We start from the raw sequence: 18,283 nt of genomic DNA, 5'->3' as shown, positions 1-18,283 counted from the left end.
TTGCCGACAATCCACTTAAAAGGTCGATCCCACTGCTTCTTTGAAATATAACGCATACGCCATGGAATCCGAGTACTTACTAATTGGATTGCCATGTTCCCTCGCTTGGTTAATTAATAATTGTATTTGTTTGTTTGGTAATACAACTGTTTTTGCTTATTTGTATATACCCAAACATAAACTTTGAGTTACAAGTACAGTGCAGTTTGTCCATCACAATACTGACCTACTTCATCACATCCAAAAGTGTGTGCAGTTCGCGTTGAAATATCCTTGCCATTCAAAGAAGGCGACTGAATGACAAAGCTGCCATGTTTTCTGCATCATTACTTTGGAGTCCCCTCGCTGGCATTATCGTGAACCCCAGTGAAATGCTTTCCCCCAACTTTAACTAATGCACATGCAGCTTCATCACAATAATTCTCTCAGCACTTTTCCCCTCTACTTCGCTCTCTCTCTCTTCCTACTTCCCTTCCTCTCTCTCTTTCCCTCTCTCTCTCGCACTCTCTGTGGCTGGCTGCAGTGCAATGCTTCTTCATTCCTGGCATTCGCACGTCACTCAGCATCAAGCGGAAACAGTTAGCAACCATCATGGCTACCTCGCCATCTTGCTTTCCCTCTCTCCCGCTCTCTCTTTTCATGTGTTGAGTGTGTGTGTGTGTGTCCGTTGCATTTCTTTAAATGTGTGCGTAATTACTGCAGGTCCAACATCATCCTCATCGCCGTCAACATCAGCAGCGTGTTTGTGTGGAGACGACGCCGCCAACTTGTTTGCATACAAATTAAACTCGTCATTTATGTTAGCTCTCCATCTGCACCGCTCTCTCATTCTCTCTCTCTCTCTCCATCTCTCTCTCTCTTTGACTGCACCCACACTCCTTATCATCTGTCCCTTTCGCTGCGCCCACTCAATAGCGCGCTTCGTTGCCTGCTGTAGATTAATTTATCATCTCGCTTTACAAGCATTCTATGAGTTTAATGAACTTTTAACAAGCAACCAGCGCCGCCCCCCTTTCCCGTAACAGCCACGCCCACCGTTCCCAGCGCTTACCGCTGCGTGGTGCAATTTTTTTTCCGCCCAGCACATCCAATTAGTTTTTGCAATTTTTCCCTTGTTTTTATTAGAGCAATGCAAATATTTCTCTACTATTGTACCATATGGAAAATGTTGTAGTAAAGTCCGTTTAAATGAAATCCTTTGCGTTCAAATGGCAACAAACAAAAAATAGTTTGCGCTTTACATGTGCGTATAGTTACTTTATTTTCACAGCACTAACACGATAAGCAATATCTGTAAGCTGTAATACATATGTATAAAGTTTTGAAAAATCAGCAGTCATTGCACATATTTACATGTCGAAGCACAAAAACACAAGTTACACAAGTCAAATCTAAATCTCGTTGATTCTAATACAACGTTTTGATACACATATAAAAACTTATGTCCTTTGTTCTTGTGCCATTGCGTTGTATATGTTGGTTTTAAAACGATTTCACTGTACCCGCACACCTGTACAGTAAGAATTTTTAATGAAATGATTTTTAAGTTTTTTCTTGCACCTGCTGAAATGAGCAAATATTTTGAAAGCACTCAAAGTTCAAAGCCGCTGCCGCTCATTAAACTTTAAAAACATAATTAAAGTTTTAGCCATATATTGTCGGCCAAGTGCCAGGAGGTAAATTGCCAGCCCGCCGGCATGTATGTCTGTATGTAGTATAGGCGACTAAGGGTTTGCTAATGCGCGCAGCTTTCACGCTCCCAGAAGGTAATTAAAATGCTAATAAACACTCGTTAACTACATAATAAGTGCCAAAGGCGGCAGGATGGAAGGCCCAACTAAGGCTACTTATCTGCAAATTTACACCCGACACGAATGCTGTCCGGGCACCCAAAACCAACCATCCAACCTACCAACCAACCAGCCAACCAACCAACACGTAGCTACCCAAAATTTGCCAAATTTATGTCTCAAATATTCGCACACGCACCCGTGAACACGGATGCTCCCCAAAATCAGCCGAGGAACTCAGAACTCAGAGGCTGGCTGTTTTTGAGGCAGTCCGTAGCTGACTAGTACCCAAATAAGTTGCTTATTATGCAGCCAACGTTACCTGAGAAATATGAATTACAAGCTATGTAGATTTAAATAAATTAACCCACATGCGAAGAAGGCGAGAGTAACTACCCGAATCAACGAGGCCACCACCCAACATATTAACGTCTGAAAGGTGGATCCTTTCCGTAATAACTGAAGCTGAGTAAGGATTCCGTGCTCAAAATATATAAAATATATATTATATATACATCGAAACCAAAAATCATAGCATCCAAAAATGAATTAAATATATTCATTTAAAGATAAATACTGTTTAAAACTGTATTTCACTTAAAGCTCATTGAATAAACTAGTGAACTTTCGCTTATTAAACCCAATCTGATTAATTAGTTGCTATTTAATGGCCATGTAAGCGAATTCGTTTTAATTGATTTAATATAATGGGGCACACCTTTCGGTTACGTAAATTAATGTGTGCAGAGCTGACCTGCAGCAAACACCGTGTAACCCATTAAGTCGACCCAACACTTCAGCCCAAACACAACACAAATTTTAATTAAAAATGTTTCGAGTGTTTTTTGTGATTATGCAGCCAGAAATGGGTGGAATTACCCATGTCCTCGAGCCAGCAACTTTGGTGCCTGCCTGTTGGGGGCTCTTGTTCGTCCTTGAGTAACTCGTAGACCCAAGTTGGTATACATATATAATAAATTATGACATTAAATGTAATAAACTGGGCGCAGGCACAAATTTGAGATTAAAGTGCTGCCCCAAAGTGTCAAATATTGAACCTGAATGTGAGTCCTTGCCAGTTTGAGTGTGTGTGTGTATGTGAGTTTGGATGGCACAGGGCAACGTATTCATTATTCAAGCCTATTGTTGGGCATTAAATATGTAGCAAGGGGAAATAGAATGCCGGCAAGAACAAAGTTGCAACAAAGTTGTGGAGCAAGTACCTTGGCTATAGCTCAGTCACCGCGATGCTGTGAAAAATGGACGAGAAAATGCGGCTGGTTAGGAAATTTGCATAAAACAAGGGGAAAGCACGAGTGTTTGGCACATAAACACGAAGCCCCGAATGCCAACAGGTTAGAAGCCTGAAGAAAACCCCTTCGGAAACCCACCCCAACCCCCCAACCCCCCATTTTTCCTTTTTCCCGCGCCGCGTGTACGCTATTATGACTTACAACAATGCCCAGGTCGCTGGCAACACAGAAACGAATTTGCATAAATAACAAAAAACATATTTAACCCCCGCACACTCTTTGACTTCTGCTCCCAGTCCGGGGTCACAGTTCATGCCCGGGCCAACTCATCCATGGGCACGAGGCTATGGGCTGCAAGCTGGCAAACTTCGCCAGCCAGGATCCAGGCTCTTACCTCATCTCCGCCTCTTCCTTCCTTGGGCTGCTTTTCTCTTTTTATATTTTGAATACCCTTTGCAGGGTATGTTTGATTGGGAGATCAAGGAGTTGGCAACTTACGACAGCACACATAAGTTGAAAGTCACGCGCTTGCCACCCAGCCATCTTTTTCGAGCTTCACATAAACTTCTCATGTGAGTATACTTTATACTTCATACTTTAGTAATTAAAATGTAGGTAAATATAATCTCGATATGTCCAATAATGTGTTGCAATTAAAACCAAGGATTGTTGATAAGTTCTTAACAGCTGAAAGAGTATTCAAGTTTCGTCCTTGATCATTTTATAATTTAGACAAACGCATTAGGTAACCTTGGGTGTCCTGTTGTTAGAGTACGGTAGTCATCGCATCCTTGCTTATTCCTGATTCCCGACTCAAGACAGTTATTGCCGGATTTGGCTTTCAGCTGGAGTCACGCCGCTTTTTAACTCTGCCCTGCCAAAGTATGCATGCGAAAATTGTTTGTGCAAATGTGGCGGCAAATATTTGAAATGAATGCAAAGCGGCAAGTAAGCGGACAGGACAGCGACAGATTCAGGAAGTGCCAAAAAAAATTGGCGCACAAATAAGCAGAACCAACGAAATTCCTCGCTTATTTTGCTGAGAAATTGCTTAAGTTGGCGAAATAAATATGGTTCGTTTCTAACAGTGGTTACGAAGTTATATTACAAATTCAAATAAAAATTATCCTTCTCTTATAGTTAAAATGTATATTGATTGCATACCAATCTCTTCCTTTCTAGCATGCCATTAAGCAGTATTACATAATTGGATTTCCACTTCAAATCGCTGGCGAGACAAGAAAATTCCCAACTTGCTCGTGCTCAAGGATTTTATTAGACTCCCATTTCCCCACCGCAATTACTCTCGAAAGCGTTTAATAGATGAGATCGCTATCAATGGCATCCTGCGGCGGCAACTTGAACTTCGCCCGGGGACCACAGTATCCCGGCCAGCTTCTTGGCGACTTTAAACGCCTTCCAATCAATATGGCCCTCACACCGCAGTGCTTCGCGGCCCAAAGTTTCGTGTCTCAAAGCGGCGTTCGAATAACAAGCCAAAACCCGGCGATAATGTTGCTGCGGTGCGCAAAACAACAACGTGCAACAGCAACACGCAGTAGAGGCAGCAGCAGCAGCAGTAGCAGCAGCAACATGGAAAAACCGCAACAGCAGCAGACAAAAAGTTAGACTATGCTGGGTGTTCGGGGAAGCAATAATTTAATTCTGCATTGCAAATGCAAACAAATTTCAGCAAGCCGCAGTTGCGAACAAAAAATGTGAAAAAGCCCGAGAAAGAAGCACGAGAACTTAAACCGCAGCTAGTGACAAAAAACGCTGGCAAAGAGCTGAACACTTAAAACAAATTGGATATTCATTAATCATCAATTCATATTTGCATTTCATTTGCATACTCTACACTATTTAGAGAAAATCTTCAAGGGTTACTACTAAATTTTAAACTTTCTATTAACTACTTTTTCCATCTGTCAACGAAAAATAGAAACTATAAAACAAGAACTGATTGATTTGATTTTTTGTTCATTGTAGATTTCAAATTATTATAGAATCGTTATCTACATATTTTATATATTCTTAACAGCAGTTTGCATCCTAGGAATAATCTCTTTGTCAGTACTAGGACTGGCTGATTTCTCTCAGTGCTCTATGAGAAGCTGCAGGAAAAAGGATAACGCGACAAGGAGCTGGGGCAGCAGTGAGTGAGTGAGTGTTTATTTTATAGCCCGCAATGGAGTTGGCTGCGGCAGCGGAAAGCCAGGAACTGCGATTCCGCCGGAACCCATTTTCCCACCTAACCGACAAACGCTTTGGCCTCCGCCAACTCTGCTCGGTTATTATTGAAGAATTATTGCGCGATGAAGGGGGTGGGCAGTTTAACAACCCAGGATCGCAGGATCCTGGAATCCCAACATGCCAACATCCCAGCGTCCCAGCATCCTGGCGGCACAAGTTGCCAGTTGCCAGTTGCCAATGCTGGCGACTAATAGTGCTGAGCCCGGAGAGCACAAAAAATATCCTTGCTGCCAGCGACGTTTGTTTGCCTTGCCTCTTCATGTTTCCCTCAATTTATACATTTGCGCATAAAAAGCAAGTGTAAAAGTTTTGCATATTCATGGCGCTTTAAATGTCGTCGCCAAGCCACGAGGATGGCGACGTCTGAAGTGCAGATGCAGCCACAAAGCCAAAAAGCAATGCTGCAACTAGCATAAAAAACAATAACCAGCTGCTGAAGTTAGTTATGTTAGATGATACCCTAAGGAAAGGGTATAGACGCTTTTTGGTGAGGATACAATCAATATACTTTAAATATTTATTTGAAGAGCTATGTGCTTAACTGTAGTTGTAAACCAAGGTCCTTCCTAAAAACTATATATAAATATACAGCAAAAAATAAATAAATATATATTTTGAAGAAAAAGATGTATAAAAATATATACAGTATGTTATGTCAAAATATATATTTTATAATACTTTCTAGAGCATCTGCGAATAGCTTTCCACTCTGCCCATCAGATTGCCTTCAACCTTTAACTTTTTATGCTGTTGCATGCCGCAGTATCAGTTGGTGGGACAAGCTGGGCGGGAAAACGAAGGGAAATGGAAAAGCGAGGCGTCAGTGGGGACAACAAGGAAAAAGTAATAACATCAACCATAAAAGTAGCTACATCAGATGGCAGATGGAGGCAACCGGAGGGACAGACAGAGCTCAGTTAGACGGACGGACAGATCAACCGATGGGGTTTGGAATACACCATGTGTACACGTAGCTATACTATATATAGATATACTATAGACAACTGACTGCCGCAGACATATTGTGTCTGCAAAACTTTGTTGACAACAAAGGAAAAAGGAAAACAGCAGGGCAATGAGCAAACAGATGGGGAAAAGTGTCTCGATTTTCAGTTCTCGGCCCCCCTTGCAACCCGATGCGTGATAAAAACCGCGCAATGAAGCGCATGTGAAAACAATGAGATTATTGCCTGAATTTATGTGAGCTCCATGAACTCGTACACCCCGTACACCCCGCCCAGCTCCATTTACATTTGCCCGGCGATCTTTCTCTTGTAATTGCCTACAAGTCAGCACATTAAACGGCCATAAAATGGCGAACAAAACTGGCAAATCAAAGGCAACTTGTCCGCATCAGAGGCGAACTTTTCTAATTTATGGCCATTTGTGCGGTGTGGGCCCTATGCATTGTGCAACAGTTAAGCCCGGCTGCCCTTTGAACTTCGCACCCGACCCACATTTACATGGGCACCGCGATACCCATCTCCACGGCGTTCCTCACCTGAGAAATGGCCCCGGATCCGGGGTCTCCTTTTCGCTCCGGTTACGTGACTGTGGCTCCACAATTTATCATGACACTAATGAGCATGAAATAGGACAAGGTTTATTAAATTTCCCTTTTAAAATGTGCACATGCCGTGGCAGATGGCGAGGAAGCGAGAACAGGTGATGCAGTGCAGCCAAGGAAGGAACCAGTTTGGAAACTTATTCAGAGATAATTACATAACTCGGGGTGGTGAAAAATAAACAATTTTTTCAACACCTTCAACTGAGTTTCTATGAAACAATAAAAGATATATTTATAGTTTAAAATCAATTTAAAGAAGTATAACAACTATAAATAATATGATTTTTAAATTTATACAAGTGTTCCTATGATTAATTTTATATTTTCCTCAATCCACTGATATGAATAACGATCGTTTGCGAATGATTATAAATAAATCAAGTCGCTGCTCAAATGTCGTTTATATTCAAAGGCAGCTCGAACTAAGAGTGCCGAACGGAACTAGAGGATGGCAACAAGTATTTTTTGCTCATCAGTTGCAACACCGCAACGAGGACAGCAGTGGCGACATGAATGTGGCACCAACGCTTCTTATTCTCTTGCTTTCGCTCGCAACCACCCACTAAGCCAGCGGCCAAAAAAAGGAAACCACCCGCCCACCAACCGCCACCACCCATCGCACCGCCAAGTCCAAGCAGCTGCTGCCCGGCGGGCAACAAAATGAAAAATGTCCGCAAGTGCGAAAATGAATCTGCCTCATGTTGCAATTTATTATGCCAACATAATAAATATTATATACAGTTTGTGTGAGAAATTGAAGAAGAGGAACTTCGCTCTGGGGAGTCGTTTTTTTTGGGGGGGGTGGTGGTGGTGCGGTTGAGGGATAGAAGGTCGAATGAGGTAGCTACGAGTCCATTGGGTGTCGCAGTTACTTCCTTACTTTCCTTACATTCGCCGGTCCTTCGTCCTTTTCACGCTGCCGGTGACAGTTGGAGAAATGCTCTGTGTGGGTGGGCGATGCCACGCCCCACTTCAGATATTGTTTTTCCAGAAACTACTCCTTCGTGCACCCGCTGCCTAATTGCGGCCAAGAAAAATAAGGTTTCTGGCTGTGCCAAATTGGGCAAAAGGAGCGGGCGAACGGGCCAAGTAAAAATGGACAAAGATGGCTGGGAAAAACATGTGCACTGTCGTATGACAGAGCATGAGATACGGCAATGTTGCAATGTTGAAACAAGCTTTTGCCAAAAATATTGCAAACAAGTGCACATATGTATGCAACCATAAATCAGGACTACTGCTAAGTAATGCAGATGCAACCGAGGACTCAAAAATGGCTTGCTGGTCACATGGAACCCAAGTAATATTAGACAATGCAAAATCTCTATAAAGTCGGGAATTGCTTTGCTTAATGAAGGCACTTCAATTTCAGATGGTAAAGCTACTTAGGTATACATCACTGTGGATGGCACTAACGTAGTGACGAAGCGCACCGGATGAAAATTGTAGAGTTAAAACTTCGCAGTGGTTGTCTTAAAAATTGCCGAAAACAAATTAGAATCAGTAGATTCCAGAACTTAGGCTACGATCGTCACTAGTCAAAAATACTGATTTCTTTACCATTTTCCCTTAAAATCTATTTTTAAATTGACTTGCAATAGATGGCATAGAAACTTTCTAGACTATGATATCAACAATGACTGGACAATTTGAAGATCTTTCATATAATGAGCCAGTCACGTGTCTATTAAACGGGTCTATTGCTCCGAATCGCTAGGTTTTGTTGATCTTTTCATTCACGCCTACGCATAAGCCTTCGGTAATTCAATATATTTATCTTTTCTTTTTGGGCAGCTATTTGAGAAATGTGACAATTTAGTCAGCACGCATTTTTTATAAATCATTCAAATTGGAGTTGAATTTATATGTTGTGCGAGTAGTGGCCTGTTATTCCCTAGAAAGCGGAAGTGTCCGAGGTTAAGGTGGACAGAATTGGGCGGCAAAAGTTTCGCGGCATTGTGATTTTGTCAGACCCAAGAACCCACATGGGATTCCGGTATCGTGTAAACAGCATTTGCGGACGGAATCCATTTCCTCCGTCTTCATCTTTGCGGCTTGTTGCCGTGTTTGCTATACTCCGATTGTTGCCACCACAGTTGCCATGGCAGTGCTGTGATATAAGCAAATTTTGTTGCCAACTGCTTTGCCTGCAACAGCTATTTGCTTTTCATTTCCGGCCACGTCGACAAATCACAAAACAACCCGAAAAAGGATATTATCTCCGCCTGGAGCGGTTGCCCAGACAGTTGGTGCTACTTCCCGTATTTGTATAAATAATTTGCAAAACATTTTTCGTTTCATCGCTCTGCTGGCTGATTGTGTCCAGAGATTTCCCGTGTTTTAATGGTCTTCTAAGTGGGTCTTTCTCCATCTCCACACTTCTGTGACCTTTCATCTTGATCTTCCATGTTGGGGTCACTTTATTTGGGCCGTACCCAAATGGTTGGCCGTTGTCCACTCAGTTTTCCACTCACGTGCGCAAATAGAAAACCAAAACGGATTGGGCACACATTGAAAAATAATGTGTTCTAGTTAGTTTTTCTATAGTTCGACATCTTATACTTAACACAATCAATGAAATAGGTTTTTTACATTTTTGGTCCAGTGTAATCCAGTTCTTGACAAATTCATAATGCTAATTGCCTGGCCAAATGTTTGTGCCTCCGAAATTTCCACTTGTCATCTTGAGTTGATGGCTCACTTAATTCACGAGCTGTTTCAAAACGAGTTAAGGCTGTGACGCCTACACCTGCAGCTAGTTAGTCGTTGGGAGCATGAAGTGGACAACGGGTCTGCTCTTGGCAGTGGGGCTACTCAGCCTACCATCGCCGGGATTGGCCTCTCGAAATCTGACGGAATTCATGGGACATCGACAGAAACGCTGGCTGATCTACCAGAATAGCGGGTCCATGAAGTTCAGTATTGGTCCATCGACGCCGATTCCCTTGGAGGATAAGGTGTCCTTTCGTTCCTGTGTGCTCTCCTTCACACTCCAAGGTGGATCCTATTCCCTGCCCACCTCAGCAATCTGGCCGTGGGACAAGTGGGAAAGCACCTTCGCCCGATCCTTGACGCAAATGCGAAAGAATATTGAGCGCCATGTGGCTAATGGCGGAGTGCGATATGCGGATGATGCCAGGCTCTTGGTCTACACTGCCATGGAGGAGTATATGGGCAGGAGGAACAATGACCATTCCGTGGGCAGACAATGCCTGCTGCGCTCCATCTGCGAGAATGCTCAGATCCATCATCACATCGGTGTGTTCTCGGAAATTATGGATATCATACTCAGGTAAATAGAGCCTTTGATCTTAGGGAATACTTTTTAACAGAGTCCCTGTTCTGTTAATGTAAAAACAATTCTCAATTTACATATTACTACTTATTTTGCAGTACTTACTCTTAACTCATTAATCATACGTTAATCTGCCAATCATTTTAGTCCCGGCAAAGCGGATCTGGACAATGCCTACCATGAGGCCTATGCCGCAGGAAGAGCTGGAGCCAATTGCTTGGGCCTGTACAAGACCTGTCCTCGGGGTCTCAACTTCCTCGACGGGCTTTTGATTGCGGAAGATGATTGATTTACTGCTGCTGCTGCTCCTGCTGCTCCTGCTGCTGCTGCTGCCTCTGCTGCTGCTGCGGATTGCTGTGGAGTGCGGAAGAGAATGGGGATCCGCAATAAAGTTTTCAACCAAATCAAAGTGCATGTCTAATGGTTCTTGTCCTGATGTCGGATTCCGCTTGTTCTTGCTGCATAATTTGGGGCGGAAATGCACGGAAGCATGTCTGAGCGGGGGGAGAATGGGGCAGGAAACTGTGTTGACTCGGCTCCAGGATGAGCATGTGTGCATATCGATGCAGGCAACCCACATGTACAAAGGTTTATGCGGGCACTTCATTGCAAAAACTAAATATAAATAAAAGATAATTCCGTTGCCAACACCAAAATAGAAACCTAGAATTTTGTATTACATATTCCAACTGCGAAAAACTAAGTAAGTGCGGAAAGTTAATCATCGTCACGGTATGCTGCAAAATAACTTGAAATTGTATCATTTGGTGGTTATTAAAACTCATTTTAATCCATTTCATGCTTTCCCTATATTCCGTAGGTATTTTCAAATTCGCGTTATTTCGGCCGCATGAACATGGCAGCCGCAGACATTAGTTACCTATTCCTCTGCACCAGCACAAGTTCAAACACCGCAAAGTTGTGCAGGCCTTCCCCCAGACCAGCACCCCCCTCTCCTTTGCTGCACCAGCTGCACTCTGCCAGGTTCCTTCGCCCCACTTTCTCCGCTTTCACCCCCTCTCCCCCCTCTCTTCCTCACCGCTTAGCTCCTTCGTTGTTCGCGTTGTCATAATCGCATTTGAATTAGCTGTGCACACGAGGCGCAGCTGAGGATTTCGAACAGGGTGATCTGGGTATATGCTCCAATTGATAAATGATAAGCACAAATGAAATTTAAAAAAATGTATGGTAATAAACAATTGTCATTAAGAGATTTACTTACTTTACTTTCTAATATATAATTAAATTTATAAAAAATTCATTATCGTCCAATTAAATCGCTAAGCTGAAGAAATATATTTTAAAATAAATTTGTATTTGCAATTACTTTAAATTTAAATGATATTAAGGACGATAATATAATAAATAAAATCAAAACAAAATAAATAAATACAATCAAAATCAAAATAGACAGATTAAGCACTTGCTCACTCTTAAATACCATTTGTATTAAATATTATGTTTATTATGTTATGCTATATTTTTATTCTTTTCCTTGAACTTTTACTAATTTTAACTATATTCCAATGACATTTCTGGTTAAGAAAGCATCTGGTGCACCCTGTAGGTAAGCCCGTTCCATCCGCTTGGCACCGTCTGCGAGCCTAATGTGCCACTTAAGACGCATTTATTGTCTTTCGTTGTTGCTGCTGCTGTTCTTGCAGCACGGCGGTTGTTGGGGGTGCCGCATTTTCCATTTAATTGACGCCATTGTTGACAAAATGGCGGTCGCTTTCGCTGCACCCAAGTTGCCCCAGCCACAAGCCATTAATGTTAACGCATTTTTCGCCGAGATTCTGCTGGATGTTGGCTTGGATGCACTCATGTTTCTGGTTTACCAGAGGCGACATCCTCCAGTCGGAGGAGTTCGAGGGGGCGTGGCGACGACAAGGGCGCAAATCACTTGCAATTAGTGTTAAAAATTCATCGGAGTACCTAGATTGTCCATGTGAGTAGAGATTACTTGAGGGTTGACAGTGATTCCTTTTGATCTTACTGAAAAGTGCTATCAATGGTAGTCAATAAATGCATTAAACTTGATTTATTGGAGTTGTAAACTGATCACTTAAAATAAGTTGTTGATTAATAATTATACGAGATTTAAACTTTGCCTGCAAAGCTTCTGGAATTTCAATACTCCACATCCACAGCATAGGCATCCAACACACTTTCACCTCTTGGACAATCCGAATAGTGAGCTAGGCAATCAATCCCAGCCTTGCCAGCTGCAAAAGCTTCCGTGTATTCCACATCCAAGCGCGTCTTACCAGGTCTATAAAGTTTATATACATTCATGAATCTTCCATTGAAGTAAAAGTAATCACAACTCACGTGAGTAGAACGTTTAGTAGCTCCGCCATGATACCCACATGGTGATGAACCTGGGCATTTTCGCAGATGCCTCGCAGCAAACAGTTTCGACCTCGGCCCACCGATTCACTCACTTGGTCCATGTAATTCTCCAAGATGGCATACACAAATAGGCGAGTGTCGTCCTCGTGCGACTCATCCAAGCTCCTGATCTTCTCCTGCAACGAACGGGCATATATCGCCTCCCACTTGTCCCAGGGGTAAAGTGGAGCTGATGGCAGGGTAAATGCGCCAAAATGTAGCACATAGTAGTAGACCATGCTGCGCCACACAACGGGATCCTCGAGCTGAGTGGCCATCACGGGACCCACCACCAAACGGATGGTTCCTCCATTCCTGTAGATCAACTGATGCCGCTTCTGGCGGGCATGCATATACTCTGTAACATTCTGACCAACTGGAGGACCGACCACCTCATACGCGCCTTTAACGACTGGCAATGAAAAGGCCAACAAGTAAATCCAAGAAACCAGTTGCATTGTATGGAAAAACAACTGGCAGTGGCACAATAACTTTCGAGAATGAAGATCACTTGAATCGGTACCCATCTGCGCAGCAAAGAATATTAAATATTGACTGAACCAATTAGCATCCAAATTGGGTTATAAAGACATCCAGAATGTAGATCTGCTTTACATTCTCGTTTTGCATGATTAATTGGGTAAATAATCACAGTGGTATAAACTCGTAAAAAACTTACATTAGCATACTTAAAAAATTATTTTTAATTCCAGTATACCTATGCATATATCTAAAAATTTGGAATGTGTATTTGCTTAATATTCTGTCGCCATCGCTGACTGATTTCATTTTTTGCCCAACATTTTTTTGAGTAAAGCCAAACCAACGAATTCTAAGACATATATTTAATCTAAATAAAAATATTAATTTAATATTCCCGCCCAATTAAAAATATCGCTTGGGAAATCGTTGCAATGTTTTCTATGTTATTTTTCCATTTCATGTATTTCGCTCATTTCGCGCACCTGGTCACTCTAGCATAATTAACGAATAAAATAAACAATAACATAACCAAGGAAAAAATAGAAACTACTCAGCAGCGATGAACGCCGTGATAGCGCTGTGCCACTTCTGCGAGGCGCACGGTCCCTGCGCCATCTTCTGCACCCAGACACTGCGGGACACCAAGCTGGAGGACCTGTCGCTGGAGCAGCAGACCCAGAAGACCTGCTCCGCCTGCAACTACTCCATTAGCCAAAATAACAATGCGATCTACAGCAGGGACACGGAGAGCGGGGCCACATTCGTCAGCACCAAGGTGGCTGTGCTGCCGGAAGTGGCCAGTCTGGTCAAGCAGGCGGCGGTCCTCAGTCTGAGCAATGGTACGGACGCCAGCAAGGATGGCGAGTTCGTGTTCTTCGGGGACTCGGCTAGGGGTCACATCCTGAGTCACACGTTTCGCGTCAGCGACCTGCAGGCGCGCGGCTACTCGCAGCTATTTTCCATCATTGTGCTGATGAAGGACAAGTACTTCCTGCTTAACATCAAGCCGTTTTTGGCGGAGCACTTGAAGAAGGTGTCGTCGGAGCTGCAGGCAGCTGCCAAAAAGACAAAGGAGACGGAGGAGCTGACGTACTCGGAGCGGCAGAGGCGTCTGTCCGGCGCTCAATTCCTGATGCCCACTTCCCGCTCTTTGCTGGAACTCACTGGCGAGGAGCACATCTTCGCGCAGTTGCACTCACACTTTTCGTGGCTTCTGCTGGCCGGATCCCGCTTCCTCACCGAGCACGTGACCTTCGGAAACCTTCCATGGCTACCGCCACAAAGTAGTGGCCGTCCTCCCGCACAGCGACTCACGTACAACAGTTCTACTCTGCCAATGATAGAAAGCATCGACGATCCCGATCTGGAGGAGTTCTTTTCTTTGCGCCACCTCAAGAGTGTCGTGCGTAAGGAGGAGTTTGCCACGGTCTGCTACTGCGCCTTGACCGGGGTTAAGATTGTGGTAAGAGGAGATCCGAGAAAGACCTTTCGCTTTATGGTCTGCCTGAAGAAACTCCTGCCCGAGCCCATGCACAATCTGATGCGAATCGACGCACAGCATCAGCACTCTATTAGCTCAGAGTACAAAATCATATCCGTGTCCAATGATATAGCCGTGCCGATGGCCAGTAGCTCCGTTTATCGGATCGATTTTCTGGACAAGCACGTCAACGGACATGAGGTGTCGGTCAAATGGCCGGGAGAGCTGCCACGAAAATGTAAGCTTCAATCCTGTCAGTTCCCGCTTTCACTGATAAGGACCAATCGGGGATTATGTGAAAACGGGAATCATTTATGTTTCCTAAACACGAACTAATGATTCTCCCACTTAAGTGCCAGATCTCATGGTGAAACTTCTGAAGGCAGTGGAGGAGAAAAACTTCACAGAACTAGTGCTGAACAAGCAGACCAAGGTGCTCATCGAAGAGTGGAAGAAGTAAGTAGCCCTTAAAGTACTCAAATAATGCACAACTCAATTGACTTCCTACTCCAGCAAAGTGACCTGCCTCAACCATGCCAAATCCACCAGCGTGCAGGGCAAACTGAAGAAGGTCCTTGGCGTGCAGCCGCAAGATCAGCCGATCATCAACTATTGGAGCACACACCTTCACTAGTACAACTGTATACCGCACAGATTAAGGACGTTCGTTTTCACCTTTTGGAATAAAACCTCTTTATTGCCGCGCTGCTTGAGCAAAGGCGAGAAAAATTATTATCTTAACCAAAAGGATGCCGAATCCAGTCCAGTCAGCCAGCCGCTTACTTCTTGTAGCCACAGCTGGAACGACGACCACGAGCACGCTCGAACTTGCGTCCCTTGGAGCGGACATAGGGGCGGGTGTGCGAGTGGGGCACACCGGGAGCCTTGCCGAAGTGCTTGCAGGCAGTGCGGGCGGTACGCCTTCCCTGCAGCAGCAGAGTGTTCTTGCCGGTGGGCGAGCGGAGAGCCAGTTGATCGAAGGTCAGGACCTCACCGCCGGCCTTCAGGATGCGCTCCCTGGCGGTCTGGGTGACGTGCAGGGCGCACACGGTAACCTTGGGCACCACCAGGAGGCGGGCATCGTCGGTGACGGTGCCGACGACCACGATGGTCGACTCCGGCTGGTTGGCGGCCTTGAAGAAGCGAGCGATGCGCTGCAGCGATAGCGGCGGGCGGTTGATCTTGCTCATGAACAAGCGCTTCAGGACGATGCGGTTGAACTTCTTGTTGGTGCGGCGCTGAAGGAAGCGGTACAGCTGCAGAGGGCAAAGAAAACACACATTAATCTCTACACTCCGCTGACAATCAACGCCATCTAAAGCCTTACCTTGACCAGCAGGCGCAGGTACACATCCTGGGATTTGGGCTCGGTTCTGCGAACCTTGCGATCGTACTTGTGGTTGATATCAATACCCTGCAAACGAAACACGCTTATTAGAACTGGTGTTTTGAACCGGGAGAACAATTGGTCGGCATCCGAGCGAATGTTTACTACATATCCATGGCACTCTTCAGTTAAACTGCTTATTTCATGGTATTTTAGGTTCACAAACTAGATGCCGCCCACACAAATTTGTTTTTATTTCATTTCATCGCCAGGAAGCTTTGCAATGCACGTGGGCTGGGGCCCCGCTGACGTTTGCAGGTTATTTGTCAGTTTCCTGCAAGAATCACTGGCACACTTCCATCGGGAACCCACCATTTCTTTTGTTGAATGTATTAATCAACGCTAAAATGGAAAATTAAACATTAATTTAAGCCTAAAACGTGGAGCAGGAATTTCTTGCACGTACCTCGCCGGAAACGAAAGCCAAAAGAAAGAAAATAGTGTGGCTGCGCCGAGCAGAAACAAGACGCTAAAATATCCGACTGTGCTGTTAGCTTAACAGTGTGCTGTTAAGGCGCAAGCTTTCATTACTTTCAAAGCGCTGAGTTAAGTTTAAAAATAATATATCTAGCATAAATTGTAACATGGGTAAAACTTATATGCCACTTAATCAATTTTAAAGCAAATTATACCTAAAAACAATTATTTGCTTTTTGTCCAGTGTGGCAACGCCGCAAATGAGCTTAACATTATTGGTATGACCATTGATTTATTTTATTAATATTAGGGGGATACAATCAAATATTGATATCTGGTTTACCAATAAAGTATTTTCAAGTTTCGCAGACTGCCATGAGCTTTAAAAGTATATAAAATTCTATTCATTTTGGAGTAAGTGACACCTGTTACTTAAACAGAGTGATTTCATTTGAAAATTAGGAAAAGACTGTTGAAGGAACCCAAAGTGTGAATTATTTTATACTTTTACTGTTAAATAGTAAAGAAAGTTCAGAATGCAAGTGCAGAGTTACTTTTTTTGAATTCAAAACTGAGAGCAACTCTGATATATAACTATTGAGCCGAACCGGTGTGTATGTTTTTCTTTTGTCCATCTGGTCACACTTGCTATTGATAATTATTTTTGTTCTGTTTTGAGGGCAACGGAAAACTTTAAATAAATATGTCCGATCCAGGAAGCGCCGGCTACAATATAACCAAAGATCCGGCGCTGGCCAAGAGTCGTATCTTCTTGGGCAACCTGCCGGTTTGCACGCGTGAGGAGCTGGTGAGCATTTGCCAGCCGTATGGAAAGGTCCTTGGTTCAATGGTCCAGAAAAACTACGGATTCGTTCAGTTTGAAACGGAAGAGCTGGCCAATAAGGCCGCCTCCGCCCTGCACAAGTCCACGTTTAAGCAAAATGTGCTCACCGTACGCAACGCCAGCATCAAATCAAAGGCGGCCCATGCGAATGCCAAAAGGAATCCAAATCAAGGAGCTCAGGTCACGGTTCAGGGCGGTATTGTGATGTCAGCGGCATCCGTGGCTGCTGGTCAGCCCCTCATAAACGATTGCGAGATTATAGTCAAGAATCGCGAGAATACGTGAGTTATAGTTCATATAATTCGAATATAGGTGTTTATTTACTTTGTTACCCCTGCAGCAAATACGCAGAATACATTGAGGAGCGACTGAAGAATTCCAGCCTGCGGGTAGATGTCCTCTTTCCCAACGAGGACGTCCTGCTGGGCAAGGTCCTGGCCAACATATCTTCGCGCGGCTGCCTGTATGCGGTCTTAGTCACGCCCCAACACGAGGAACACAACAGCATCACAGTAAACATCCTGTACGGAGTACCCGCGGAGCATCGTAACATGCCACTGGAGGACGCCATCACCCTGATTGCCACCGATTTCAGGCTCAAAAAGCAGCGCGACGCTATCGTCTTACCGCCAGCACCATCCCTACACAAGGGACAGCGACGACATCCAGAGCAAATGCAGGAGCTGCTGGAAAGACTCGCAGACAATCATCCATTGACCGCGTCGCAATACGAGGTGATTCTAAAGTACCTCGAAGGCGAACGCGAGGAGCAACTGAAGCGAGAAGTTGGCGATGCCAATGCTCTGGCTAAGCTTAAAGCACCCGATCCAGAGATCGAACTGCAGAAAAAGATCCTCAGCATCATGAACAAGCCTGCTGTGACCGAGATCACCAACGAGCTTATGTATCCCTCTTTCGAGGCAGTCAAGGAGGACAAAAGGCTAATGGAGCTACTTGCTGATGATCGAGTGATGGCGGCCCTGGAAAGCGTTTACAACTCAGATCTCAGACAGACTTTAGCCGAGTTTTTATAAACGCTCCTTACTTAGTAGGATTAAGTAATTTAAAACTCAGTTTTACGGATTCCTGGCATTTAGTAAAAGTAATACCTAATATTACGTAT

General features: G+C 44.1%; 5 protein-coding genes across 5 annotated transcripts; 3 read left to right on the top strand and 2 right to left on the bottom strand.

Annotated features, from left to right (window-relative positions):
- Nucleotides 1–9,637: 9,637 nt before the first annotated feature.
- On the top strand, nucleotides 9,638–10,447 carry LOC122617979. Its single transcript, XM_043794075.1, has 2 exons — nucleotides 9,638–10,155; nucleotides 10,306–10,447. The coding sequence occupies exons 1-2, from the start codon at nucleotides 9,638–9,640 to the stop codon at nucleotides 10,445–10,447; spliced, it is 660 nt and encodes a 219-aa protein (XP_043650010.1).
- Nucleotides 10,448–12,288: 1,841 nt separating this feature from the next.
- On the bottom strand, nucleotides 12,289–13,007 carry LOC122618085. The gene is made up of 2 exons (XM_043794218.1): nucleotides 12,490–13,007; nucleotides 12,289–12,430 (listed from the first exon to the last, which is right to left on the bottom strand). The coding sequence occupies exons 1-2, from the start codon at nucleotides 13,005–13,007 to the stop codon at nucleotides 12,289–12,291; spliced, it is 660 nt and encodes a 219-aa protein (XP_043650153.1).
- A 515-nt stretch (nucleotides 13,008–13,522) lies between these two features.
- On the top strand, nucleotides 13,523–15,241 carry LOC122615878 (folliculin). Its single transcript, XM_043791044.1, has 3 exons — nucleotides 13,523–14,750; nucleotides 14,866–14,968; nucleotides 15,026–15,241. The coding sequence occupies exons 1-3, from the start codon at nucleotides 13,592–13,594 to the stop codon at nucleotides 15,144–15,146; spliced, it is 1,383 nt and encodes a 460-aa protein (XP_043646979.1). The 5' UTR covers nucleotides 13,523–13,591; the 3' UTR covers nucleotides 15,147–15,241.
- Nucleotides 15,181–16,333, bottom strand: LOC122615879 (60S ribosomal protein L18). Its single transcript, XM_043791045.1, has 4 exons — nucleotides 16,306–16,333; nucleotides 16,212–16,241; nucleotides 15,840–15,926; nucleotides 15,181–15,768 (listed from the first exon to the last, which is right to left on the bottom strand). The coding sequence occupies exons 2-4, from the start codon at nucleotides 16,212–16,214 to the stop codon at nucleotides 15,292–15,294; spliced, it is 567 nt and encodes a 188-aa protein (XP_043646980.1). The 5' UTR covers nucleotides 16,215–16,241; nucleotides 16,306–16,333; the 3' UTR covers nucleotides 15,181–15,291.
- A 677-nt stretch (nucleotides 16,334–17,010) lies between these two features.
- LOC122616835 (nuclear receptor coactivator 5) lies at nucleotides 17,011–18,279 on the top strand. Its single transcript, XM_043792408.1, has 2 exons — nucleotides 17,011–17,441; nucleotides 17,501–18,279. The coding sequence occupies exons 1-2, from the start codon at nucleotides 17,020–17,022 to the stop codon at nucleotides 18,192–18,194; spliced, it is 1,116 nt and encodes a 371-aa protein (XP_043648343.1). The 5' UTR covers nucleotides 17,011–17,019; the 3' UTR covers nucleotides 18,195–18,279.
- The last annotated feature ends 4 nt before the right edge of the window (nucleotides 18,280–18,283 follow it).

This window comes from Drosophila teissieri, chromosome 3L (assembly GCF_016746235.2).
Source record: "Drosophila teissieri strain GT53w chromosome 3L, Prin_Dtei_1.1, whole genome shotgun sequence".
Taxonomy (NCBI): domain Eukaryota; kingdom Metazoa; phylum Arthropoda; class Insecta; order Diptera; family Drosophilidae; genus Drosophila; species Drosophila teissieri.
This window is presented reverse-complemented; position numbering and strand designations above follow the sequence as displayed.

Excerpts from the sequence above, each read along its gene's own strand:
- LOC122616835 (XM_043792408.1), top strand. The coding sequence starts at position 17,020 with ATGTCCGATCCAGGAAGCGCCGGCTACAATATAACCAAAGATCCGGCG. Across the intron at positions 17,442-17,500 it reads GTCAAGAATCGCGAGAATAC|CAAATACGCAGAATACATTG; the intron begins GTGAGTTATAGT and ends TTACCCCTGCAG.
- LOC122615879 (XM_043791045.1), bottom strand. Across the intron at positions 15,769-15,839 it reads ACCTGCGCCTGCTGGTCAAG|CTGTACCGCTTCCTTCAGCG; the intron begins GTAAGGCTTTAG and ends TGCCCTCTGCAG.
- LOC122615878 (XM_043791044.1), top strand. The coding sequence starts at position 13,592 with ATGAACGCCGTGATAGCGCTGTGCCACTTCTGCGAGGCGCACGGTCCC. Across the intron at positions 14,751-14,865 it reads GGGAGAGCTGCCACGAAAAT|TGCCAGATCTCATGGTGAAA; the intron begins GTAAGCTTCAAT and ends CTCCCACTTAAG. Across the intron at positions 14,969-15,025 it reads CTCATCGAAGAGTGGAAGAA|CAAAGTGACCTGCCTCAACC; the intron begins GTAAGTAGCCCT and ends TTCCTACTCCAG.
- LOC122617979 (XM_043794075.1), top strand. The coding sequence starts at position 9,638 with ATGAAGTGGACAACGGGTCTGCTCTTGGCAGTGGGGCTACTCAGCCTA. Across the intron at positions 10,156-10,305 it reads ATTATGGATATCATACTCAG|TCCCGGCAAAGCGGATCTGG; the intron begins GTAAATAGAGCC and ends CAATCATTTTAG.
- LOC122618085 (XM_043794218.1), bottom strand. The coding sequence starts at position 13,007 with ATGCAACTGGTTTCTTGGATTTACTTGTTGGCCTTTTCATTGCCAGTC. Across the intron at positions 12,431-12,489 it reads CTACTAAACGTTCTACTCAC|ACCTGGTAAGACGCGCTTGG; the intron begins GTGAGTTGTGAT and ends TAAACTTTATAG.